This window comes from Prunus dulcis, chromosome 3, assembly GCF_902201215.1.
Source record: "Prunus dulcis chromosome 3, ALMONDv2, whole genome shotgun sequence".
NCBI lineage: Eukaryota > Viridiplantae > Streptophyta > Magnoliopsida > Rosales > Rosaceae > Prunus > Prunus dulcis.
In genome coordinates, this window is record NC_047652.1 from 20,445,651 (window position 1) to 20,469,435 (window position 23,785).

A 23,785-nucleotide genomic window follows, 5' to 3' on the forward strand; every position below is an offset into this window, starting at 1 on the left:
TTGTTTCTTAATCAATTACAGCAACTTTCCTTTTTCTTTTTATCCTTATTGTTTGACATTCCCATAAAAAAAAAATTACAGCCCTAGATAACTTACTAATTATGATTCAAATCGAGTAATATCCTTGTTAAATTGAGCTTTTCCATATTAGAAATGAAATGTAGATCACCAAGTGTTACATCTTTCTATGGAAGCAAAAACATATTTACATTCACGAGAAATAAAATTGAGGACAAGAAATCTGAAAATTCCAATGTGTATATTTGGAATGTGGTGCTAAGAAAATAATTTCAAACAAAGGCAAATATATCAACGGGAGCATTTTTGAATGGAAAAATTTTTATCCAGATTTTGCTCGATTTAATTCATTCATAGCTATTAATACCGGCATAGACTCCAAAACCATTCATGTCAAGCAATTTGTGCACAAGTAATTCCCTCTTTTGAGTGATAAAGCCAGGATTTTTTTTTTTTTTGATAATCCTTGTTAAGATGACCTAGCCCAAAACTTAATGGCTATATACCATTTTAAAATAGGAAAATACTTGCCTCCATCCTTGGCTATTATCTTGCCAATTACAATTTGACATGTGTCTAGAGATTTTTCTTTGAGTTTTTTATAATTATTTTCGCATATATGTCAAGTTGTTATTTGCAAAAAATAAGAATGCCTCCTTCCTTCCCTGGAACGAGGGAAGTAGTGTCCTTTAAAATATACAGTCACAAACTTAAATTTTTAAGTAATTAGCTCAAAATATGTACGTGTGCGTGTGCTCATATACTTTTTATATAAGATATTTAACCAGATCAATTTAGGACTATTGCTCAAGAAGTTAAACTTTTAAAGTATCAAGATGTTAAAAAATTCAACATTGATCCAGTTTTTAATTTGTTTTTAATCACTGTGATCAGTTTTTGTGTAAGGTTGGTAAATGAAAAATTGTTACCTTAGCCTCGGATGTACAGTTAGAATTCAGCCACGTCAAGGATCACAAAACTGATGATGAAGAATATTAATTGGAGTGGGGTGATTAAACAATTATTCATCTACACATTTAGACACTTCCTTCTTCAGCAAGTATGGGAGATTTTATCTCAACCGTTCATTTCAACCATAAAGCATCTATAAGTTGAGTCCTTTGTTTCAATGGAAGAGCATGCACTCACTGAGAGCTTGAGTGAAATCTTTTTGAGCAATTTCTTTGAAAATCTCTTGGTAAGAAGGTTGGTCTTTCTCATTAAATAATATATCTCCTAGTTTCATTTCCTTTTCTCAATATTCTTCAAGGCTGAGCTAGTGAGCTTTAGAGAGTTTGAGCTTCACTTTAAGCATATATGTGCTCCCATACGTACCATCAAAAGTACATTAAAATTAATCAACGGTACTACATATACGTACGTACATTAATTTGTCAACTTTTATATATAATATAAAAAAATTTCGGAGCCCTCAAAAATCCGGAGCACTGTGCGGTGGCACCACTTGCACACCCTTAGGGCCGCCCCTTAATATTACTATCCCTTGCTTTGCTAAGTTTGAGTAATGGAATTAGCTTGTGCCTCCCTGAAAATGTAAAAGAAATTGATTTCAGTGCTGATGGTGAAAATGGCTCTGCAAGTACCACTAAGGATAAGGGGGAAAGATGGGCAACTCTAATGGCTGGGTCAAATGGTTACTACAACTATAGGCATCAGGTTTAAATTTGTCCAAATTTCATCATTAAGTATTAGTATCAATGATTATAATATGTTACTAATAGTGCATTTGATTAATTTTCCATGTAGGCTGATATATGCCATGCATATCAGATACTGAAGAAAGATGGACTGAAAGATGAGAGAACATCATTGTTTTCATGTACGACGATACTGCACACAACCCGGAAAACCCTAGACAAGGTGTCATCGTCAACAAGCCAAAGGGCCATGACTGGAGGTAGTGGCAAGGTTCTGAAAAGTGGTCCAAATGACCATGTTTTCATCTATTATGCAGATAATGTTTCTGCAGGATTACTTGGTTAGTAGCTTTTAATTAACTTTTAAATATTTAGGATTTTTTTTTGGAGTTACATTTGTAAAAACAAAGGAATAAGCGAGCGCATGATCTAATCAAGGAAGAACCAACTCTTGTTTTCTGCGGAAGTTATTCTTGATTGAAAGATAGAACAAGGTAACATTTCTGTGAAATTAGATAATGGCATTTACATGTGAGTGGTATTTTGTATTCAGGGATGCCTAGCGATGATGATTCTGTTTCTGCTAAAGATCTTATACATGTGCTAAAGAAGAAGCATCTTTCTAAAGGTTTCAAAAGCATGGTAAGATCAATATCCATTTCAATAGCAATTGATAAGTATCTAGCCTCTAGTTTACTATCAATCTTTGCTGAGTTTCAGTACTTTCTTAGGCTTTTATATGCATCGAAGCTTGCGAGTTTGGGAGCATATTTGAGGGCCTCCATCCAAATAAAATAAATATTTATGCTACTACCGCAGCAAATGCAGAAGAGAGTAGTTGTGGGAACCAAATTCTAGCAAAACCCTAAGTCAAATATTTCCTTCCATTTGGGGATTATTTGACCTAATTGGGAGTTACCTGATTTAATTGGGATTAATTTGATTCCTACCTTAATTAGGGATTTGATTTAAATCAAATTCCTAATTAAGCCAATCTCGCCAAATTAGAGAAGAATAATTCCTTTCCATCTGCAGAATTATTTCTCTGAAACCCTAGCCTTCGAGGCCCCTATAAATAGATGGCTACGCACAAGGGCTAAGGTATGTCTCAAACTCTATTTGAAACTCTGTAGAAATTCCTCTCACAAACCCTAGCCGCCACACTCTTTCTCCTTCTTACACAAGGCTCCGGCCACCACACACGGCTCCGACCACCCGGTTCACACCATACATACAACTCCGTACCCTTTTAGTTAGCTATTGTTTTCCTACAAACTCTCGAACTAACTTAGGCATCGGAGGGCCTTTGGCTAACACCCCTCAAGTGTGGTCCTCTTATTCCGATCTATTTTGCATGGAGAAAGATGCGACGAAGAAGAAAGGGAAATCAATCAATCGAATATTCTCGTGGGAAGAAATCGTTCCCACAAATTGGTGCTTCCCACGAGAATATTCGATTGATTGATTCCTCTTTCTTCTTCATCGCCTCTTTCTCCCTGCAAAATAGATCGGAATAAGAGGTCCACACCGGGGGGGTGTTGGCCAAAGGCCATCCGATGCTTAAGTTAGTTCGAGAGTTTGTAGGAAAACAATAGCTAACTAAAAGGGTACAGAGTTGTATGTATGGTGTGAACCGGGTGGCCGGAGCAGTGTGTGGTGGCTGGAGCCTTGTGTAAGAGGGAGAAAGAGTGTGGCGGCTAGGGTTTGTGAGAGGGAATTTCTGCAGAGTTTAAGATAGAAGTTTAGACGTACCTCAACCCTTGTGCGTAGCCATCTATTTATAGGGGCCTCGAAGTTAGGGTTTCAGAGGAATAATTTCGTAGATGGAAAGGAATTATTCTTCCCTGATTTGGCGAGATTGGCTTAATTAGGGATTTGATCAAATCAATCCCAATTAAATCAGGTAACTCCCAATCAAAATTGAGTAACTCCCAATTAGGTCAAATAATCCCCAAATAGAAGGAAATATTTGACCTAGGTTTTGCTAGAATTTGGTTCCCACAGTAGTTATGGAACATATTGTTCAGGTGAACCTGAGGAGTATGATACCTGTTTAGGAGACTTGTATGGTATTTCCTGGTTGGAGGATTCGTAAAGCAATGCTTTATTAAGATGCTGTTATTATATAGAGTACATTACTTTATCAGTTTCCAATATATTTTGAATCGTTGACTCGTACTAATTACTTTGTTGTTTCAATGAATTTGGAACTTATTGTGACATTTGAGAGTAGTGACAGCAATGATTTGCGCAAAGAAACTTTGGAGAAGCAATATGAAAGGGTAAAATATTGAAAACTTCTCACAGTTTTAGATATTTATGGAGCTTTCATTACAATAGTCATTAGATAAAATATTTTGAAAATGCTTGTCAGATGCAGATCATAAAGTATATGTATAATGCCAAGGAAAATTAGAATAATATGACCATCTTGACTAAATTACAGGTTCGAAGAAGAACAAATGAGTCTCATGTTATGCAGTACGGAGATATGAGCCATAGAAAGGAGTTCCTCTTCACTTACATGGGTGCAGATCTTGTGAAGGATAGCTATACTTCCATCGGTGATATCTCTTCACCCTCAGTCTCAAGGGCTGCTAACCAACGTGACACAAACCTCCTTTATTTTCAGCACAAGGTTTCTGCTCTTAATTTATTATGAGTCCTAAACTTAAATGTTTTTTAGTTTGCACAAACTTTCATATATTTTGATAATATGATTTATATCTACAAACCATTTCTCTTTATTCTTCAGTCTGCCTGATATCGTGCGAAACTGGAAGCTCGAAAGCAGCTGCTTGATGAAATTGCTCATAGGAAACATGTAGACTACATCATCCAAAAAATCGGGGAGCTTTTGTTTGGACACCAGAAGAGCTCAGACCTGTTGATGAACGTTAGGTCTCGGGCAACCTGTAATAGATGATTGGGACTGCTTCAAAAAGTTTGTAAGTCTTCCTCTAATTCCATACATGAAATTAATACAGACACACAAGTTTAATGCTTATCTATTTAATTGTTTACTTAAAGTAAACCAGTAAATCTTATCTCTGAGATATTGGTTTTGAATTCTATCTGTGCAGCTGAGGATTTATAAGAAGTACTGTGGACATTTATCAACATACGGAATGAAATACAGGCAAGCTATAGCCAACATATGCAATGCTGGGGTAACCATAGAAAAAATGGTTGCAGCTTCTGATCAAGCTTGTTCCAAGAAATCCCATGTCTAGAACTTCCTTTCTGATCAGATGAAGTAAATAAACGGTTATGTATATATGAATTTTATGTTGGTCTAATGGAGTTGATGTTGCAACAGTCTTTGTATGAAAATAAGAAATGAAAATTAATAAATAGTGTTTCAAAAATGTGATGTTGACTGTGGATCTGCAACACGTAGTATTAAAATAATGTTCCATTTCTATCTTGGATAATGTCTTTACTAGTCATTAGTTGCTAATTAATGCTCTTGCAAGGCTAATCATATGAACCAAACTCTATATTGAAAGATGAGAAATAAAATGAGAGCGCGAAAAAGTTAACTCTGTAGCGGACCAAGATCTTTATCAGTTCAGCAGCCAGTACAAGCTCTCAAGCTAAGTGCCTATTGATATGTTCATTATTGAACACGTTTGGCAACAAAAGAAACAAGTACTTAAGGAATTCGATCAAGGAAACACAGAGACTCTGCATCCTAGATTAAGTTTTGACTCTTTTAAAAGAGGATATAAATTGAGAGGATCTGGTAAGGTACGACAGTGGTCCTGCTTCTCTTGAAAGATATAAAATTGGCTTTGGGATTTTTGAAAGATATAAAATTGGCTTTGGGATATAAAATAATCAGAAAAATAGAAAATGTAAGAAATTTAAATCCAATATTTTATTATTATTATGATTTTGTTTTGGTTTTTGGGTTCTTTACAAGGCAAGGTAGAAAGACTAATGTAGATCACCAAGTATACATCTTTTTATCAGAGCAAAAACATATTTACACCCACGAGAAATGGAATTGAGCATATAAAAAGTGGTTTTATATCCCCAAGTTTACATCTCACGGCTGAAAATGCTGTAAGTGGCTAAATTTAATTAAACAAAAAAAGTCTGAAAAAATAGAAAATGTAAGAAATTTAAATCCAATACTTCACTTACAACTTTAAAAGGCAAGGTAGAAAGCCGAATGGGCCTCAAGTTCGTCCGACCCGCTTCGTTTCCTGAAACCGCAACACTGCAATTCGGAGGGAGCGAGAGAGAGAGAGAGAGAGAGAGAGAGAGAGAGAGAGAGAGAGCCAATTGGCGAATTGCTCCCAACCCGTGTCGTTTCCGGTTTTAATTCGGAAACCGCAACACTGCAATTCAGAGAGTGAGAGAGAGAAGAGATGGCTGGATTGCTAGCGTGGGCAGCAGACGTAGTGGGAGGTGGTGGCGGGCAAGGTAACGAAGAAGACGGTTCCAATTCGATCCCGCTTATATTCACTCCGGAGCAGCAAAAGTATGCTCTAGACTTGGATCACAAAGCAACTTCTCTCAGCCGTTCGATCCAAGATCTACGGCTCAGACTCCCTCCCTCTGACATCTCACAACGGCTCCCTGATCTCCATGCCCACTCCGTCGCTTCTAATGCCGCTCTTGCTCTCCAATTGAATGCCCATTCCACTACCCGCGAACAGGTTCGGTTTTTAGTTCTTGAATTTATGTGGCTTTTTCTTATCCGGGTCCTTGATTTTGTTTGTGGTTCTTGCGCAATTGGATATTTTGATTCGAATTGGACGTTTTTATATATGGGTCTTTTGTTTTGATTGTAATTCTTATGTACAACTCTGAATTATTGCATATTTAATTCAAATTTTGGAACTTTAAAAAAAACATTCTGTGTATGTGATTGTTGACAGCCTACGAAACTTTCTAGTTTAAGCTTCATGTACTCAGAAGGAGGGGATATGCTGATGTGTTTATTTTTGTTTCTAAAAAGTTTCCATTTATACTTGTGGACAGGCCCAGTTGAGAGAGGTGACATTGCAGGAAGAGAACGTTGCATATGAAAGGGCCATTTCAAATTGTGAAACTAAAATAAAGGAGAAAATTCAAGAAGCGGATTTACTTAGAAGGAAGTTAATGGTGAGAAGTTTCTTCACATTTAATCTTATACATGTGTAGTAGTCTTCTATATGATGACATTAAGGATATTGTATTTTGGTTAATGGAAAATCCACACGTGTTTCTGAAATTTGATGATTATTGTTATCAGGAAATGGAGGAAACTGAGAGGGATTTAAGAGTTAAGCTTGAAAATGCACAAAGTGCATTGGATGTGAGTCGTTCTGGCGAATCACATGACTCCATTGGCGACTCAAAGATGACAATCGAAACTGAACTTGACATTGAAGCCTCAAAGAAAGCTATACTTGACAAGTTAGAGGAGAGGAAGAAAGAGTTGGTCCGTTGCACCTTTCCTTTTTATCTCACTCTTCTTTCATGCCTTCTCCATTTTTAATGTATGGGTCTGTGTGGTTTTGAAATTTTTTCATCTTGATTGCTGAAAAAATGTTTTATTCTCTTAGAGTTCAATGGAAGAAGTAGTAAAACATTTAGAGGGGAGATGGGCAGAAATTCAAGATAATGCACTCAGTCACCCTTCTCCAGGTAATCTTACATCATCAAAATTATTTATTCGGTATATTCTGTATGCTTGCTCTTCGAATGCATTTATACTTCCAGTTTACAATAGCAATGCAGTTTGTTTTATATTAGACATCTTATTGGTCTTGGGTTTTCAACCAAAGAAGGTTTGTATGGAATTAAAAACATTAAAGTTTGACAAGGAAAAGGGAAGGGGGTCCTCAAATTATGTCCCAGATGTGGAAGAAATTTATGGTCAAATCTAGAGTTCCTAACGTCTTGTTTTGGTCCGGTACAAAGAGTCAAACCTAGGTGCTTTTACGCCATGTATGCAGGGGATCTTGCCTTGTGGCTGCTCAGTGGTGCATATGGTGCCGCATGTGGCTATGGGATAAACTCATAAACTGTTTGCAATGTTAGTTGAACTGCCTTGTATGCATATTTAGGGCATTCTAGCTAGTAGTAAGACTAATTTGTAAGCATTTTTTTTTTGGGTGCAGTTCAAAGAGAGAAGATTTTGGATAAACAACTTCACAGTTTAATTGAGCAGCTTGCAGCAAAACAGGTCTTTCTGTTAACTTTTCATTAATATTTGAATTTTCTTATTTATCTAATGGATTTAGAATTATTTGTATTTGGGAGAAAATTTCTTCATTGTTTCTCTTATATTTATAGGCACAAGCAGAAGGCCTGGTGAATGAAATTCATTTGAAAGAGACGGAGCTAGAAAGAGTGAATGGGTTGTGGAGAAAGCTTGAAAGCAGCAACATGGAGATGAATACTGCTAGAAACCGGTTTGGGCGAAGCACATCTTTTAAAGGATCTGCTTCCTCTGATTATATTCTTGATGCTCATCATAGATATGCCGACGGCCGAACAGAGAGTCAGCAAAGGCACATGTTGCTCAGGTCCGGTTTTGTGCTTTACATTTTAGCTTTGCACATCGTGGTCTTCATCAAGATCTCATTTTGACGGGTGTTATCAATCTTTCCAAATTCTGTTTGTATGCCAAACAACCTGATGTGTCTTGTATTGTAAAAGGCGTTGTCAATGTATTGAATATATAACGAAATTACTCATTTACAATGATATTGTTAAGGCTATGAATCAAGATCCCATATTCACACAATGATTTCACATATACACTCTATCTATAGGTAATAAATATTATTTTCAAATTTTGCAATGCAAGTCTCAATATTTGTTTAGCCGTCAGAACAGGTGGTGCACTTGACAAGATTCATATACACCGAAACTAGACTGGAATTAACAACGAAATTTCTGTCGTCTTCAAGTGGTCCATATTCTTTCCTAATTGGGCACTAAATAAATCATATTAATTATTAAAATCTATTAGTAGCCAGCAAACACAATCAAATTTATGCAAGTACGCTGTCGTTTTCACCAGAAGATAATGCTAACATGTATCAAACACTTTTTTTTTTTGGTATGATGCAAATAATAAAAATTAATAATGTTTGTATAAATACATATATTATAATCGAGATGGCCTGTACCCCGTCTTCAACATAGACAGCAAGATCTCATTCCACGTATCAATGGGGCCTGGCAAGCACCAGTGAACACAGTCGGCAAGAGTCATATTCCTATGAGGTGAGTGTCCATAGAAGTTTGGGTGTCCATCAGGCCTCAGCAACATAGCTTCTGTTGTGTCCATCAACCTAAACTGCAGGCCTCTTTGCAGGCCTTGCTCTTGTGCTGCTTTTAGCTCCTCCACTTGAGTCAAGTACATTTCCAAAACATACCCATCTAGCTTCGTTTCTTCTTTGGTAAAAGGACTTGTCCTCACACAGTTCCCTCCCTCGTTCCATGCCCCGTTTTCGAAGTGTGAGGGAGAAAACGTCCTCAGAAATGTCACCCCCTTGTAGTTTTTAAGGCTTCGAAGGGTTCTAAACACCGTTTGAAAGGCCTTTCTGTATCCGTAGGAGGTGACAAACGACGTCATGCTGTCTTTTTCGCACTTGTGACACCCGATAACGTGACCATTTTCATGGTACATTAGTGGCCGGAAGAACCATTGTCCTGCTGAGACGATCACATAGTCGAATTGTTCGACCTGAGTTAGCCATGCCTCGTCGGGCTCATCTAAGTAGAGGCTCATGAGGCTGTTGATGTCATGTCCACTAGGATCTGCGTCTCTAGATTTAACCAAGTAGGGGGACCAGAGAGTTGCTATGGTGAAATTGTAATCATTGTAGACATAGCGCTTGAAGTAATCTGTGTTTGACGAATATTTATGAGAAATGTCCTCAGGATAAGCCACCTGAAAGAAAAACAAAAAACACACAATCTTGTAAGAACAAACAATAATCTTAGAATGTTTCAAGTCTTTGTAGGCTAATTTGAAGGCTTACACTGGCTAAGAGGCAAAGCAATGACTGCATTTGATTCTTTCCCACAGAGTCACCAAGGAAAGCCAATGACTTGCCTCTAACAAGCTCCAAGAACTGAGCTGCATCAAACAAGGGCAACTCACAAGCATCAGGCTTCCACCTCCATTTCATGAACTCCGTATCAGGTCTCCCAAACTTCATGCAGTTTTGCTCATCAATGATCAGATTGCAAGTTTCATTTGTGTAGTAAGCAGGTCCATCAGGACATGGAACCCAGTTCCCATTAAATATTTGGCATTGATCTTCTTTTTCGATGCTTTTTGAACCGCCGGCATTGTTCTTAGGAGACGGCAATGGGGAATTTGAGATGTTGTTTAGACAGAGAGGGATTGTAGTGAGCAGAACTAAGGTCAGGGCTAGCAGAAAAATATTTTTGTGGCTGTTGTTGGGTTGTGTGTATTTTCCATTAGGGAGATCAATGGCATGAAACTTCATGGTGGAGAAGAGAACTGTGAGGCAAGATAGATTCAAGCAATATATATATATATATAAATGGGTCCAATAATAATGTGATTAGCTGAAGGTTATGGCTTTGGATAATTTAGCAAAACTGACAATCATATATTTTCAAAGCAACTAGTTGGCCATGGTTACCCACCAAATCACCATCATGATGATGCAAAAATTTACATATAATTGAATAATATTACCTTTTAAAACAGAGGCATCTCCACTAAATCTTATTACTTGATGAATAATGACTTTTTAAGTAATAATTTTAAACAAATGGTTTTGATTATTATTTTTTAAATTCTTTGGCTAAAAACTTGCCAACAATAATTAAGTCCGTCCATGTATTTACTTTGATTCACTTCATGGTTTGTCTGTCATCAGGTATTTTGTGGCAGAAGTGATTCGAATTTGATGACCAAGTAAACTCTGGCGTGCCTTAAGAGTGAAGTCATAAATGATTGTAAAGTTTGAAATCATGCCCTTCACAGTTCACAGTGTCCATGTTCGCTTTGATAATGGAACGTAATAATGCAGTTTTTGTCTACATATCTATGGACTTCACGATATCATCTAGAAACAAAACTGTTGCCAAGAGTTTTCTACCTTTCCTACGCAAAAACTAAAAGAAAAAATGAAGAAAAAGATGGTAACTTTCAGTCTTCAATGACCGAAAGATGGCTTTAAATATTGAGTAAATTGCCACCATTTTCCAAGCAGTTGCTTGGTTGCTATCACAATTACTTTGGCAACCAAACAAACAGGTGATCTAAAATGGTGCTCTGAAATTTAAAGTGTTTGAGGTAAATTTTTTGTCCATATATTTACCAGTTACCTTAGTAAGCATATGTTGTGTGGAAGCTTGGAAATATATAGGAAAATGACAGTGTCATTTGGTGCTTTCCAAGTTACAAAGATCACAATCTATCTACAACTTTGAACAATATCTGTCTCTGCTAAATTACAAATTAATGAAACAAAAAACCTTGAGAATAAAGGGTGGTTGAAGGCCAAAAGACACCAATTATCAAATATATATATGCCTCTCATTTTATACAATTAATCAGCAATATAATAATCCACATTCGTCGCCGGCCAACGGACATGTATCAAATCCACAAGTTCATCCCTTTACTTAGAGCTGGCAAATTGTTCACTAGCTTAGATAGTCCCTAATTCATTGAGGAAATAGGCTGGTTGGGTTTTGCCTATAATTTAGGCGTTCTTGGACCTACCTCTCTGACATGACTTCGACCATTATATCCCAAAAAATTAAAATAGAAGAGAAAAACAAAGCTTTATCAAATACCAAATAATAGGCTGGTGTGTTTATAATTTAGGTAATAATGAAATCATTGTGCTATGGCTCTAGTAACTTTCAGGCAGTAGTGGGGAATTCTCCGCAATGGGAGAAAGTCCGACAGAGTAATGCTGTGTAGAGGTAGAAGAGGCAAAGAAAGCATCGGCTTTCTTTGTGCTAGCAGCCGCGGTAAAACAGAGGATGCAATCATTATCTGAATGATCAGGCTTAAAGCTGTAGGTGGCTAGCATAGTCCACTTGCTACTAAATATTAATCATTATATATATATATAATCCAAGCCCAATCAAAAGGTGAGGTCCAAATTCCACTCCACTAGGCCCCCCTTTCATATAGCACATGTGGGAAGACTCCCACTTATAAGAGCAGCTCCAGCATTGCTATCAAACTGGGTAAAAGGCCCTCCTGCCAAGCCCAATACGGTTCCAGCGCAGGAAATCCAGCCTGGGCAAGGCATGGGACCTACCAGCCCGAGCAAGCCCACAGGCAGAAATTGACTGGGCTGTTGCCTGCGGGCTGCTGATGTCAGCAGCTGATTTTCAATTATTTTTTTTACTGTTGGACCCACCAGCCCACATTGCTCAATGGTTACAAGCCACGTGGCTTCTCCTGGAGCCTCTGATCAAAAAATCTTGCAAAATCCAACGGTTGTCCAATTTTTGGCTAAAAAAAATTTAAAAATATATCAAAAAATTTAAAAAAATATATCAAAAAATTTTGGAAATTTTTTCTATACATAGAACCAATATTATTCACTTTCCACAGGGCTTGTAACTATAAGGGCTAAGTCTAAGGCAAGGGCAAGCAAGGGCTGCCACTATTCACATGAATAGTGGCAGCCTTGCCATTTGTGATTCCACCCATGAGGGCTAAGTCTGGGGCAAGTCCAAGGCAAATACTATTCATTGTACTTTATTTTCTATTTTTTTTATACTTTAAACCATTAATTTTGATAATCTTTTGTAATTAAATTTTCGGATAATATTATTGGTTGTCACGTGTCCATTATTTTTCAGAAAAGATTTTCGGATGAGAATCTCGATTGCCACGTGTCTTATTCCAGATAAAATTTTCGGATATTCATTAAAAAAAATTATAATCTCATATTTCAGATAACATTTTCACCCTCTAAAATTGTGCCACGTGTCCCATGTCAGATAAGATTTTCAGATATTTAAAAAAAATTATAATCTCATATTTTAGATAAGATTTTCACCCTCTAAAATTGTGCCACGTGTCATCTCTGTCAGATAAGATTTTCAGATATTTTTTTAAAATTATAATCTCAGATTTCAGATAAGATTTTCATCCTCTAAAATTGTGCCACGTGTCATCTCTATCTTCTGAATCCCTCTATAAAACTACACCATCAACTCATACCTCTCACACCATCTCTTATCTATTCCTTCATTTCTCAGATTTTACAAAACACATTCTACTCTCAATGTCAAACTTGAGGAGGGTGTTAGAGAGGCAACAGAAAGAAAGGGAAGAAATCCGGCGTAGACGTGCTGAAGAAGATCGGGACGCCGATGAAGAAGAGGAACAAATGCTTGCAGCAGCGGTGTGTATGCTTAATCAATCAAGGCAACACCGTCGTCCTCGTGCCCCAAATGTGGACAGACGTAGAGAGTCTCGGGGTAAGAATCTCTTGGAGGATTACTTTATCCCAAATTCATTATATCCTGCTCATAAGTTTCGAGAGAGATATAGAATGCAGCCACATTTGTTTCAAAAAAATCATGCATGATATTTGTAATTACGACACATACTTCATTCAAAAGCATGATGCTGTTGGAGTTTTGGGTCTTATCCCGGAGCAAAAACTTACAGCTGCTTTGTGGATGCTTGCTTATGGGGCATCTGCAGAGCAGGTGGATGAGATTGCAAGGATGGGAAAATCAACTATCCTAGAGTGCTTGGTGAGATTCTGTGATGCAGTGAAAAATTTGTACACGAGGGAGTACCTTCGCAAACCCACGCCGAGGGACCTGCAAAGGTTGCTACAAAAAGCAGAGGCTCGAGGTTTCCCAGGCATGATTGGAAGCATTGATTGCATGCACTGGCAGTGGAAGAATTGTCCTACTGCTTGGCAAGGAGAGTACGGGAATCGAAAGGGCCAAAAAAGTATAATTTTGGAGGCCATAGCTTCATTCGACTGTTGGGTTTGGCATGCCTTCTTCGGGGTTGCCGGATCTCAGAATGACCTCAATGTCCTTGGTCAATCCCCGGTGTTCGACGAGGTATTGCGAGGTCATTCCCCCCAGGTCACATACCAAATCAACAATACCGTATACTCTGGTGCATACTACCTTGCCGACGGAATTTATCCTAGGTGGACGACATTCGTGAAAACAATTCCGAATCCCCAATCCGAGAAGGAAAGAAGCTTTGCTTCCTTTCAAGAAGGTTACAGGAAAGACGTGGAAAGGTGTTTCGGTATCTTGCAAGCTCGTTGGGCAATTATCAGGGGTGCTGCTCGGATGCTAGATGAGGAGGTGCTGAGGAGTATTATGATGACTTGCATCATCCTCCACAACATGATTGTGGAGGATGAGTATGACTACGATGCTCCAGAGGTGTTTGAACCCGATCCCATGAACACGGCATTGACAAGAATATATGAAAGGCCGATGGGACCAAATGGACTACCAATGGAGCCCGAACCGTTAGTTCGGGATGGTCGATTCAACAACCCCATGATTGATCGTTATGAAGAAATGCAATCTTCATATGTTCACGAGAGACGTCAAGTTGACTTGATCGAGCACTTGTGGGAGATGAAAGGCAATCACAATGGATGAAGTCAAGATTAGTGCTTTGTTTGGAATTATGCTTTGTTTTTAATTATGCTTTATTTTGTGTGTGGTGTTTTTTGGAATTATGCTTTTATTTATTATTATTATGCTTTTATGTATGGTTTGTTTTGTGTGTTGTTTGCAATAAATTAAGGTTTGGTTTTAATTAATCTTTGTTTTGATGCTCAAATGTTTTTAATAAATAGTCATATTATTTAATGCTTTTTTTATTTAATGAAAAGGAAACAATACAACAAATTAAAGGATAATACAACAATACAACAATACAACAATACAACAATACAACATATGGCAAAGGTGTTTCAATACAACCTAATGGTTTTCATCATTTAACCAATCCGTATTGCTAGGTCCGTCGTCATGGAAAAGTTTTCTTCTCATCACATCCCTTCGTCTATGCTTCCAATAGGCCTTTGTTTCAGGAGACATATGGCTCATATCCATGGCCATGATTTTCATCTCTCTATCATCCATGTCTTTTTCTTGTGCATGCTGCTGTTGAATTGCAAATGTTTCCTCTCGTGCCTTGTCCACTTCATCTCTTTTCAAGTCTCTCTCAATTCTTAGTGAGGTGTTCTTAGCTATTTGCTCCAATAATTGTACACATTCATTGTTCGAAGTGCCCCCTCTCTTGGCCTTTGCCGCCTTTCTCCCAATAGGTCTCGGCGGACGTGGGAGTGGTGACTCCGTTTCCATTGGGGAGTCCAATGGCGAATCGGTTGATGGTGAATCGTGGAGCGGCGTCTCATTCAACACAACCGGCGGACCGGTGGGAATAATTTTGAATCTCGAACAATCCTTCACAACTTCCCAACATTGAAAATGCACGAAACTTTTTTTGCCTTGCCCCATGGCACCGAACCACATTTGTGCTTGTATGATCTATTAAAAATAAATAATTGGAAGTGCAAGAAAAAAAAAATTATTATGCAAGAAAATATAAACTATTTTGAAATGCAAGAATAAAATTGATTATGCAAGAAAATATAGACAAATTGGAAATGCAAAAAGAAAAAAAAAAGATTATGCAAGAAAAAGAAATAGAATATGCAAAAAAAAAAAAAGTTACATTAAATTGATGAAAATGGCAATTATAAATATTTTACCTCATCGGATAGATTTTGACCGCTTCGAATGTTCTCCCTTGCTTTTGTCAAGGCATTTCTCCATTTGCCTAACTCTTTATTCAGAAGTTTCCATCTACTAGACAACGCCATTTCGGTCCGAATGGAACCCGATCTTTGACAAAATTCTCCATGAATTTTGCTCCACATATGATGGAACTTCATCTCATTGCCCGTGATAGGGTCATGACTAACGTTCACCCAAGACTGACACAACGCAATATCTTCCTGAGTTGACCACGAGCCTCCGGTTTCGACAGAAGATGCCATTTGTTTTTTTTTTTTTTTATACAAATGGAAAGTAGTAGAAAAATGTGAGTGGAGAGTAAAAAATATTGGAAGGAGAAGAGTTTGTATGGAGAATTGGTGTGGGAAGTGAAAAATGTGAGTGGAGAGTAAAAAATATTGGAAGGAGAAGAGTTTGTATGGAGAATTGGTGAGGAAAGTGAATAATGTGAGTGGAGAGTAAAAAATATTGGGGATGGAGAAGAATTGTATGAAGATCTTGTGTGGAAAGTGTTGAGGCCCAAGAAGCCCATCATTCAACAAAAATAGCCCATTTACTTAGTGAACCTTTGCCCATACAATTGCCATAGATGAACCACAAGCTCCAGCACCTAGCTGGAATAGAAGCCACGAAAAGGAAGTTTGAAAGTTCATTGAATAAGGCTGCTGGGCAGTGCCAGCACATGGGAATGGATCAAGTTCCAAGACAAAACACCAGAGAAACCAAGGGATGTTAACATGCAAGCTCCCAGGAAGAGAGACACTCTTTAAACCAACATACACATCCCAACTCCTTCCCTATCAAAAATGGTTATAGGAAAGAGTGAGAAAGAAAGGAAGAAAATGGCTGGAAGTAGAAATCTTCTACTGAGGCAGCCGCAGGAAAGGAGGCCTTGAGCTCCAAAATCCTTGATTTTGTGCAAATAGATAGAGAAAAATCTCACTAAAACAGGAAAAGTCAAGAGAGGAAAGGAAAAGGGAAGGAAAACCTTGCTAAGATGGGGAAGAGACCATTAGGGTTTCTTTGGGAATGAGGGTTTCCCGCAGCTATAAAAGGAGGTCCCCTCCACCTAGCAAAAACCAACCCAGGCTGAGAGAGCAAGCTTCCTCTCTTACTAGCAAAAATCCAGCAGCCCTATTCACTCTTCTTCTTCGTTCTTCTCTGTTAACAGACTATTTTCAAAGTCTGTCAAGCTGCCGGAAGAAGTAATGCCCTTCCTTTAGCCCTTTTTAGCCAAGATCATCCTGCAAACCTTGTCTCCCTCATCTTAAACACTCCCATTTCTCCCTAGGAAGCCTTATTCTCCTCTTTGGTGCTCAACTCATGCTGACCTTGCTCCCATGCCACAATCTCCTCATGCTAAGCTAAAACTTTATCTGTAAGCAAGCATAAATCCCCTATAAGCAGCCATCATTTTCGTTGGTGAAGGTAACCAGAACACTTCCTAAGGCTTTACTGCCCTTTCGAAGTGCTTTTGGGGCTTAATTTTTGAACTCAGGCACAAGGGGGCAATTCCAGTAATTTCCGCTTTACGGCAGCCCAGCCCATTTGCAGCTGCCGGAAGAAAAAGACCCCCACATAAATTGGCGACTTCACTGGGGATTAAGCCATTATCTTCATCAATGCCTCCAAGGAAGAAGGACAGAGCCAAGCTTGTCATCCAAACACCATCGCTGGAAGAGCTGCTGCTAGAAGCAATAAACCAGAGAAAATAAAGAGATAAGAACATTCCTTCCTGCCTTTTCTTTTTTTTGGCTATCTGCTTTGCAGAACAAACATGATATAGATTGCTCACATGCTCCCTTTGTTTATGCCTTAGATCTCCATTCTCAAGTAAGACAAGATCTTGTAAGAGGGCTGGGGGCTTTGGCAAATTCATCATTCATGCATTTGAGTGAACTACACATGCAAACTCCAAAATACTTGGGGGTTTCGTGCCAAGCAAATCTGTATAAGAAGAAAAGAGGAGTCAAAATTCAGTTCCAAATGACTTGGGGGCTTCCTGCCAATTAAAAAAAAAAAGGTCAAGCACAAGCACTTCAAAGTTTCTCATGCTAAACTAAGGTATGCCTTGGTTCCAAGAGCTGTGTGAACATTATTCACATCAGCAAGTCCAACTATATCATTCCAAGCCAAGTTACATTCTTCCAGCTCCTACTCTACAAGCAAAGAATTTATGGCACTTGCCTCATTTCAAATCTTCTTAGCCCCTGCCCCATTTCAAACATCATGCTAGTATATGCGCTCCTTAACCCCCAAAGCTCAATTTATCCATGCAACTCAAGATTGAACAAGTCCTCTCTGGAATGCTGCTTGCATCACCTCCATCTTTGGCACTGCCCACAGAATGCCCTGACTTTCTATGCCATTATCGGCTCCACAATCCACATGCTCTCTATTGGAAGCCAAAGATAAGAAATTCTTTCTTTCTCTTTCCTACCTTTTTAGATTTCACAATAAAATATATATTATCATGCCACATGCCATACTTGTAAAAGCAGCACGAGCATGTCATCTATTCAAATATAAACATGTAATGATAAATTTTTTTATTATATATATATAAATCATGTTTTAGGCCAATACCAACAGAGTGAAGTTGGGCTATTCAGCTTCCTTTATCTCTTATCTTTCACTTTGAAAGGAATACAAACACTAGACATTTACACACTACTCAAAGCACGAATATCATCATGTGCTTTAATAATTGCCAAAGCATCACATGCTTGCATATTACTAAAAGCAACCTTTGTTGGTTTAATATTGATGTGTGATTCATTCATTAGTTAATGATGTTGAATGACATTCATTTGAAATCGACAAATATCAATTATATTCATTTACAAGTTGCAACATATGTATTATTTTAACCACCATCTGCTTTGGTCATGCAGAAATTATATATCTATCAAGCACTTTGTTCTTTTAAAGATGATGAGTACATTTCTCTACACCTCAAGCCTCAAGGAGCATGGGACCCTATGTTCCTGTACCGATCAGCATCTCAACACGCTCAGCAGCGCCAAGCCATGCCAACAACAAAATTGTGCCATAGGAGATGGTCTAAAGAGGAATCATGCCAAGAAAAAAACAATCCATCTCCAAAATCATGCAACTCAAGCATTTCACTTGGTGTTTCTAGCTGCCGGAAGCACAGAGAAGAAGCCATGCTATCATGCCAAATTGTCAACATTGCAATAGAGGGATATCCTAAGTTCATCTTGCCATGCAATACCCAAAGCCATCAAAGGCTATTTGGGAGCCTTATGGAAACATGGAAAAAGCTCACAGGTGTAAATATTCAAAACCTTCAAGTTATAGCACTCCATGGCCACTTACTGATGGACGGATGAATGGTTCCAGCAGCGAAGTATTCAAATTGGACATGCCGGAAGAACGCCACTTGGGGGCTTCATTTAGTTAGCAAGATTATCAAGAGACAGCTGCCGTAACCTCTCATAACCTCACAAAAGTTGAAAAAAGTACAATGAGTTATGAGCTGCAAATCACTCCTTGATTAGTTGGGTTATGAGCTGCATGCAGGTAAAGCAGTAGCTGTGGCTCTGTTAAACAGAGCATGACAGCCTACTACAATACATGCCAAATACATGTCAATCTAAGCCACAACCTTTCATGCTATTGCAAGACATGCACACTCCTTGGTCCTTTCATACTTGGGGGCTTGATTTGATGGGAGTATTCATTAATGCAAAGTGGCTCAAGCTTTACTACAGCTAAGTTAATCTTATGTCAAGCACGCCACTTAGCAGTAAGACATGCCAAGCAAAGTCACTTGGATGGGGTCAGAGGCCATCAACAAGCTGCACGCCAAAGCAAAATAATATGGGGCATGCATTCTTGAGCTGTTGGAACAACGAAACCATTGTCCTCTTTTGATGAGCAACCAGAATATGCAAAACATCTGGGAATTTTACAAAGACCATACATACACTAGTCTGACCCTTTTTGGGTATGACAAGAGGGTGTTTTTCAGGCCTAGTGGTCAGACAAAATTTTGGCAACATATACCTTGTTTTTAAGGATATCCAACCTGTCAAAGAATCTCCAACAGTTCATAAAAACAAATTTTGCCAACCAAGCAACATATATATATAAGACATGCAGATTACAACATGCCTCAAGCATTCAGAAATGGATACAAGCTCCAGTGATTCAACATTACATTACAAAGCCATAACGACATGGTCGTTAGAGTGTCTAAAAAAAAAAAAACTACAGTCAAAGCAAGATAAAACTACACATGCTAAAGACCCATGCAGCCTATGGTCTTCAAGGGAACAGAACCACGCGCCAAGATAATCAGTCACCAAGCCAAGAGGAGACAACCTGCAAGAAGAAGATGTGTGTTAAGACCAAGGGATGCTGGAAGGAGTAGCCCGATAAAAAAAACAAGAGAGGAATTATATACCTTGAAGCTGTGAAGAATGCCCAAAAAGAACGAAAGAAGCACTAGGAGATGATCTGGCTGTTGCCTCCGTCACACACTCAGCATTGTCGGCAGAAATACCCTTAGCAAAAAAAAAAAAGGGCATGCACTTCCCGGCGCTGCTTGTCCAATTCCTGTTGCTTAATGATCAAAGTGTCGACAGCAGCTTTTACCTCACTGGAACCATGTGATAATTTCATGCTTTGAATGGCCCGCACTCCAAAGACAGCACATGCTAGGTTCCTCACAAGGTTGATGAAGAAGTCCACATGAGAGCCTAGAGTTATGGCCTCACATATCTTAAGCACCACCATCAAAGAAGGCTTTGAACGCCATGAAGGAATTCTCCCAATCTTGCCAAGACATGCTTTTCTCCGATAAATGCCCTACGGAGGTGGAAACATCACCGTCCTTATGGTTGTCATCAATAATCTCACCACAAGGCGACACTGCTGGAAGCTGTGGAGAGGTGCCGGAAGTTGTGTCGGATGTGCTTAGGAAAGGAGGCAGCACTGCCGAAAGCTGTGGAGAGGTGCCGGTAATTGTGTCAGATATGCTTATGAAAGAAGGAGTAGGAGGCAGCACTGCTGGAAGCTGTGGAGAGGTGCCGGCAGTTGTGTCAGATGTGCTTATGAAAGGATGAGCAGGAGGCTGCGCTGCTGGAAGGTGCAGGGGAGTGTCGGCAGCTACGCTGGACGTCCCAAGAGGAGGAGTAGGAAGTGTATCCTCCGCGACTCGTGAGATGCTCTCAACCTAAAAAAAAAAATTGGTAGCATATACCTGGCATCTATCACAACCCGACCTGTTAAAATCTCAAGCAACTCATGCATTTCAGCCAAGTAGAGTGTACAGAACAAGCTGGAAATCTTTATCTCAATGCATTCCAAATCGCAACAATTCATGCATTTCATTATTTCCAACCAAGCAAAGCATACAAAACAGGCCGAAGCTCAATATCTAAAGCATTCTACATCAAAAGTTCTGACAGAAAGTATGGAACAATGTTGTGTTCCAAGTTTCCGACAACATGAGCTTTAGGCTCTCCAAAAAAAAAAGGGGTACAACTCGAGCCCAGACGCAGTCAACTATGCTAAAGATCGATACACCCTACAGTTTCAAAAGGAAAAGCTACTACCCACTGAGCCAGCCAGCCCCTACAACAAAGAAATGCAGCCTGCAAAATGAAATAAGGACAAGTGGTAGAGAAAGATGGTGCTGGAAGATATGCCCTTTCTATTAAAAGAATATATATATATTACGGTGCGAAGAAGGAGAATCGGGTATCTCAACTAGATCACGGTGCATGACTAAAACAGAATAGAAGAAGCGCTATGGATGATCCTTTCGATGTTTCCACCATGCACCAAGCGCCATTCTCAGTCAAGGAGAAGGTCTAGTAACTTACGGCACTGGCTCTCCAATTCGTGTTCCTGAAGGCTTAACGCATTAACGACAACTCTTGCTTAAGGGGATCATGCATACATCTTCATGCTACAAGCAGCTCGTGCTCTAAAAATAGTGTGCTATAACTTCTTCTAAGCATTCATCGGGAAGACCATGCAAAATCCTAATAAGACACACCCTTAAGCCCTTTCAACACGCTGCTGTAAGGTCAAAAACGAAGTTTCCTTGGCAACCTTCAATCATTCGCGAAACATCTTTGGTAGTTGGGGCTGTCAACTCGCAATCGAACCCCTGTGGCCAACCCTTAGTGATGCTGCAAGGGTATTGAAAAAAAAAAAAAGTAAGGTGGCTGCCGAAAACGTGTCTTTGTTCTATACAACACCTGGGAATGAGAGTAGCTTCCTAAGCTTACTCAGTGCCTATGATCGAGTCTTGGTAAGTGTTTCTAAGCTATGAAGGTAGTTGTCCATTCTTCAACCCGTCGTGCAAGGGGAAATAGGCCATCACTCATCACAAAGATCATTGGGACTTATTATGTGAGTCCCTACAAGAATTACCAACGAGGAATATGCTGTAAAAGGGCAAAGTATGAAGCAGGTTCTCTGTGTTAAAGCCAAGAAATCTCCACGCTAGCATGCAAGCTATATGAACTTCACAGGCCAAGCAAAGCAAGCCATCTCATGCCAAGCGAAATGCATAAACAAAAATTTTTTTGAAGCATCATGCAATCTATTATTCGAGCTTATGACAAGCAAAGTTCCCATTTCATGCTCAATCAATCATTCCAGCAGACCCTTTCACAAAGCAAGTGTTACAAACTGAACACCACTTACCTCCTAGTAACCTTTTTCACAAAAAACAAAAAATCCCTATGAGTTACAAGACATTCTTGCTGACCCACCATATACATGTTTATATCTATCCCTATAAAGCCAAGAAAAAAGTTAGCCATGTCCAAACTCTAAGCTCATAAGAGGAAACAAATGGTGCTCTCCTCCAGCTTTCCACAGCCTCTAACCCTATGTATTAATCATGCGGTTACAAGCATATGCTCGTGATGCATATAGTTCAATCAAAGAAGGTGGTCAAGAACGTAGCACACGCAAAGCAGACGCCCAGCATGGCAAGTCAAGCTCACGCCAAAGAAAAGGCTTAAGCAAATAGCAAAGCAGCATGCAATTTATCCATGGCAAGCAAAATTCTCAAGCAATTCCCATGACAAACAAATTCTCCCTCAAAATGCAAGAAGATTCAAGCATTGCAGAGCATGCATTCTGTCAATTTCTATTTCCACAAGATCGGAGAAAAGTCCAGATTTAATCAAGCGTGTGTTCACAAGAAAAACAAGCCTAGGCCAAACACCAGTCTATGTCTATTCCTACAAAGCCGAAAGAAAGACTTACGATTCCAGTGAAGGAGCAGAACTATTTACTGAGAAATCGAGATAGAAATCCGAATTGCCAAGTTGCGAAATCAATACACTCGAAGCTTCCAGCGGCAAGGAATACGACGCAGGCTTCCAGTACCTACCCCTGCTTGTGCCAGAGACGTATACACCTACATAGAAAAAAACGCATCATGCAAAGTTCAGCCTTTTCACAAGCTCAAAAAATGGCCACCACATGATAAAAGGGGATGCTGGAAGCATAATCGCTATTGAAGCATAAATTTTTCCAAAGACAAGTTGCAAGATACCAAAACTCACTTTCATGCTATCAAAATCCTAGAAAATTAGACTTCTCATGCTTTCTCATGCTTTGGAGATTCTAAACAAGAGAATATGTTAGCCAAAATCAGACGCCGGAAAGGAACTCATACGCAAAGGGAGGCGCTGGAAGCATAATTTTCTCAAAGTGCAAGCAAACTCATCTATCAAGCATTTGACTAAATTCAGAAGGCGTGATACCAATCCACATGCTAAAAAAAAAATTTCATTTCATTCAAGCATTCCAAGCAATTCGGGCATTTCAAGCAATTTGAAGAACTCATGCTCTTACGACAATACCTTTCAACATCATGCTCAAGAACATGCTCTAGCAATACTCAGATCACCACTCAATGCCAACAGAAAGGACATGCTAAATTCCCAAGCAAAAGCAACATGCCAAGCAAAACTTATACACAAGCTTTCCAACCATCCTAGCTAGAACATCCCACCTCTCGAAAATCACTATAAATCAAGCTTACAACCAACAAATCCCAGACTTTCCAGCTTAGAACTAGACATATCAAGCTTCATTTTTCCAAAATTTTGCTGCATTTCGAGCTAGGAAAGCATGTCAAACAGATTTCTAAAACAGCCCATGCAGCAGAAACTGTACAGCTCCAGCAACTTAACCCTTACTTTGAAATTCCACCGAAAATTCATTTTTTCTTCAAGTGACGCAAAACCAATTCCAACATAACCATTGAGAAGTCCATTTTCATGTCTCAAAAGCTCCAACTCAGATTTGAAAAGAAACATTTCAAAAGTTCAAAAAACAACCAGCAAGCTACTTTGAGATATTTT

General features: G+C 39.0%; 2 protein-coding genes and 1 pseudogene across 2 annotated transcripts; 2 read left to right on the forward strand and 1 right to left on the reverse strand.

Annotated features, from left to right (window-relative positions):
* The first annotated feature begins 1,147 nt into the window (after positions 1-1,147).
* Positions 1,148-4,909, forward strand: LOC117621962 (annotated as a pseudogene).
* Positions 4,910-5,888: 979 nt separating this feature from the next.
* LOC117621559 lies at positions 5,889-8,421 on the forward strand. Its single transcript, XM_034352112.1, has 6 exons — positions 5,889-6,343; positions 6,669-6,791; positions 6,922-7,110; positions 7,235-7,316; positions 7,793-7,857; positions 7,968-8,421. Exons 1-6 carry the CDS (start codon positions 6,053-6,055, stop codon positions 8,262-8,264), a joined length of 1,047 nt encoding a protein of 348 aa, XP_034208003.1. The 5' UTR covers positions 5,889-6,052; the 3' UTR covers positions 8,265-8,421.
* A 366-nt stretch (positions 8,422-8,787) lies between these two features.
* LOC117621964 (protein trichome birefringence-like 19) lies at positions 8,788-10,141 on the reverse strand. The gene is made up of 2 exons (XM_034352486.1): positions 9,668-10,141; positions 8,788-9,576 (listed from the first exon to the last, which is right to left on the reverse strand). The coding sequence occupies exons 1-2, from the start codon at positions 10,139-10,141 to the stop codon at positions 8,788-8,790; spliced, it is 1,263 nt and encodes a 420-aa protein (XP_034208377.1).
* Positions 10,142-23,785: the final 13,644 nt, after the last annotated feature.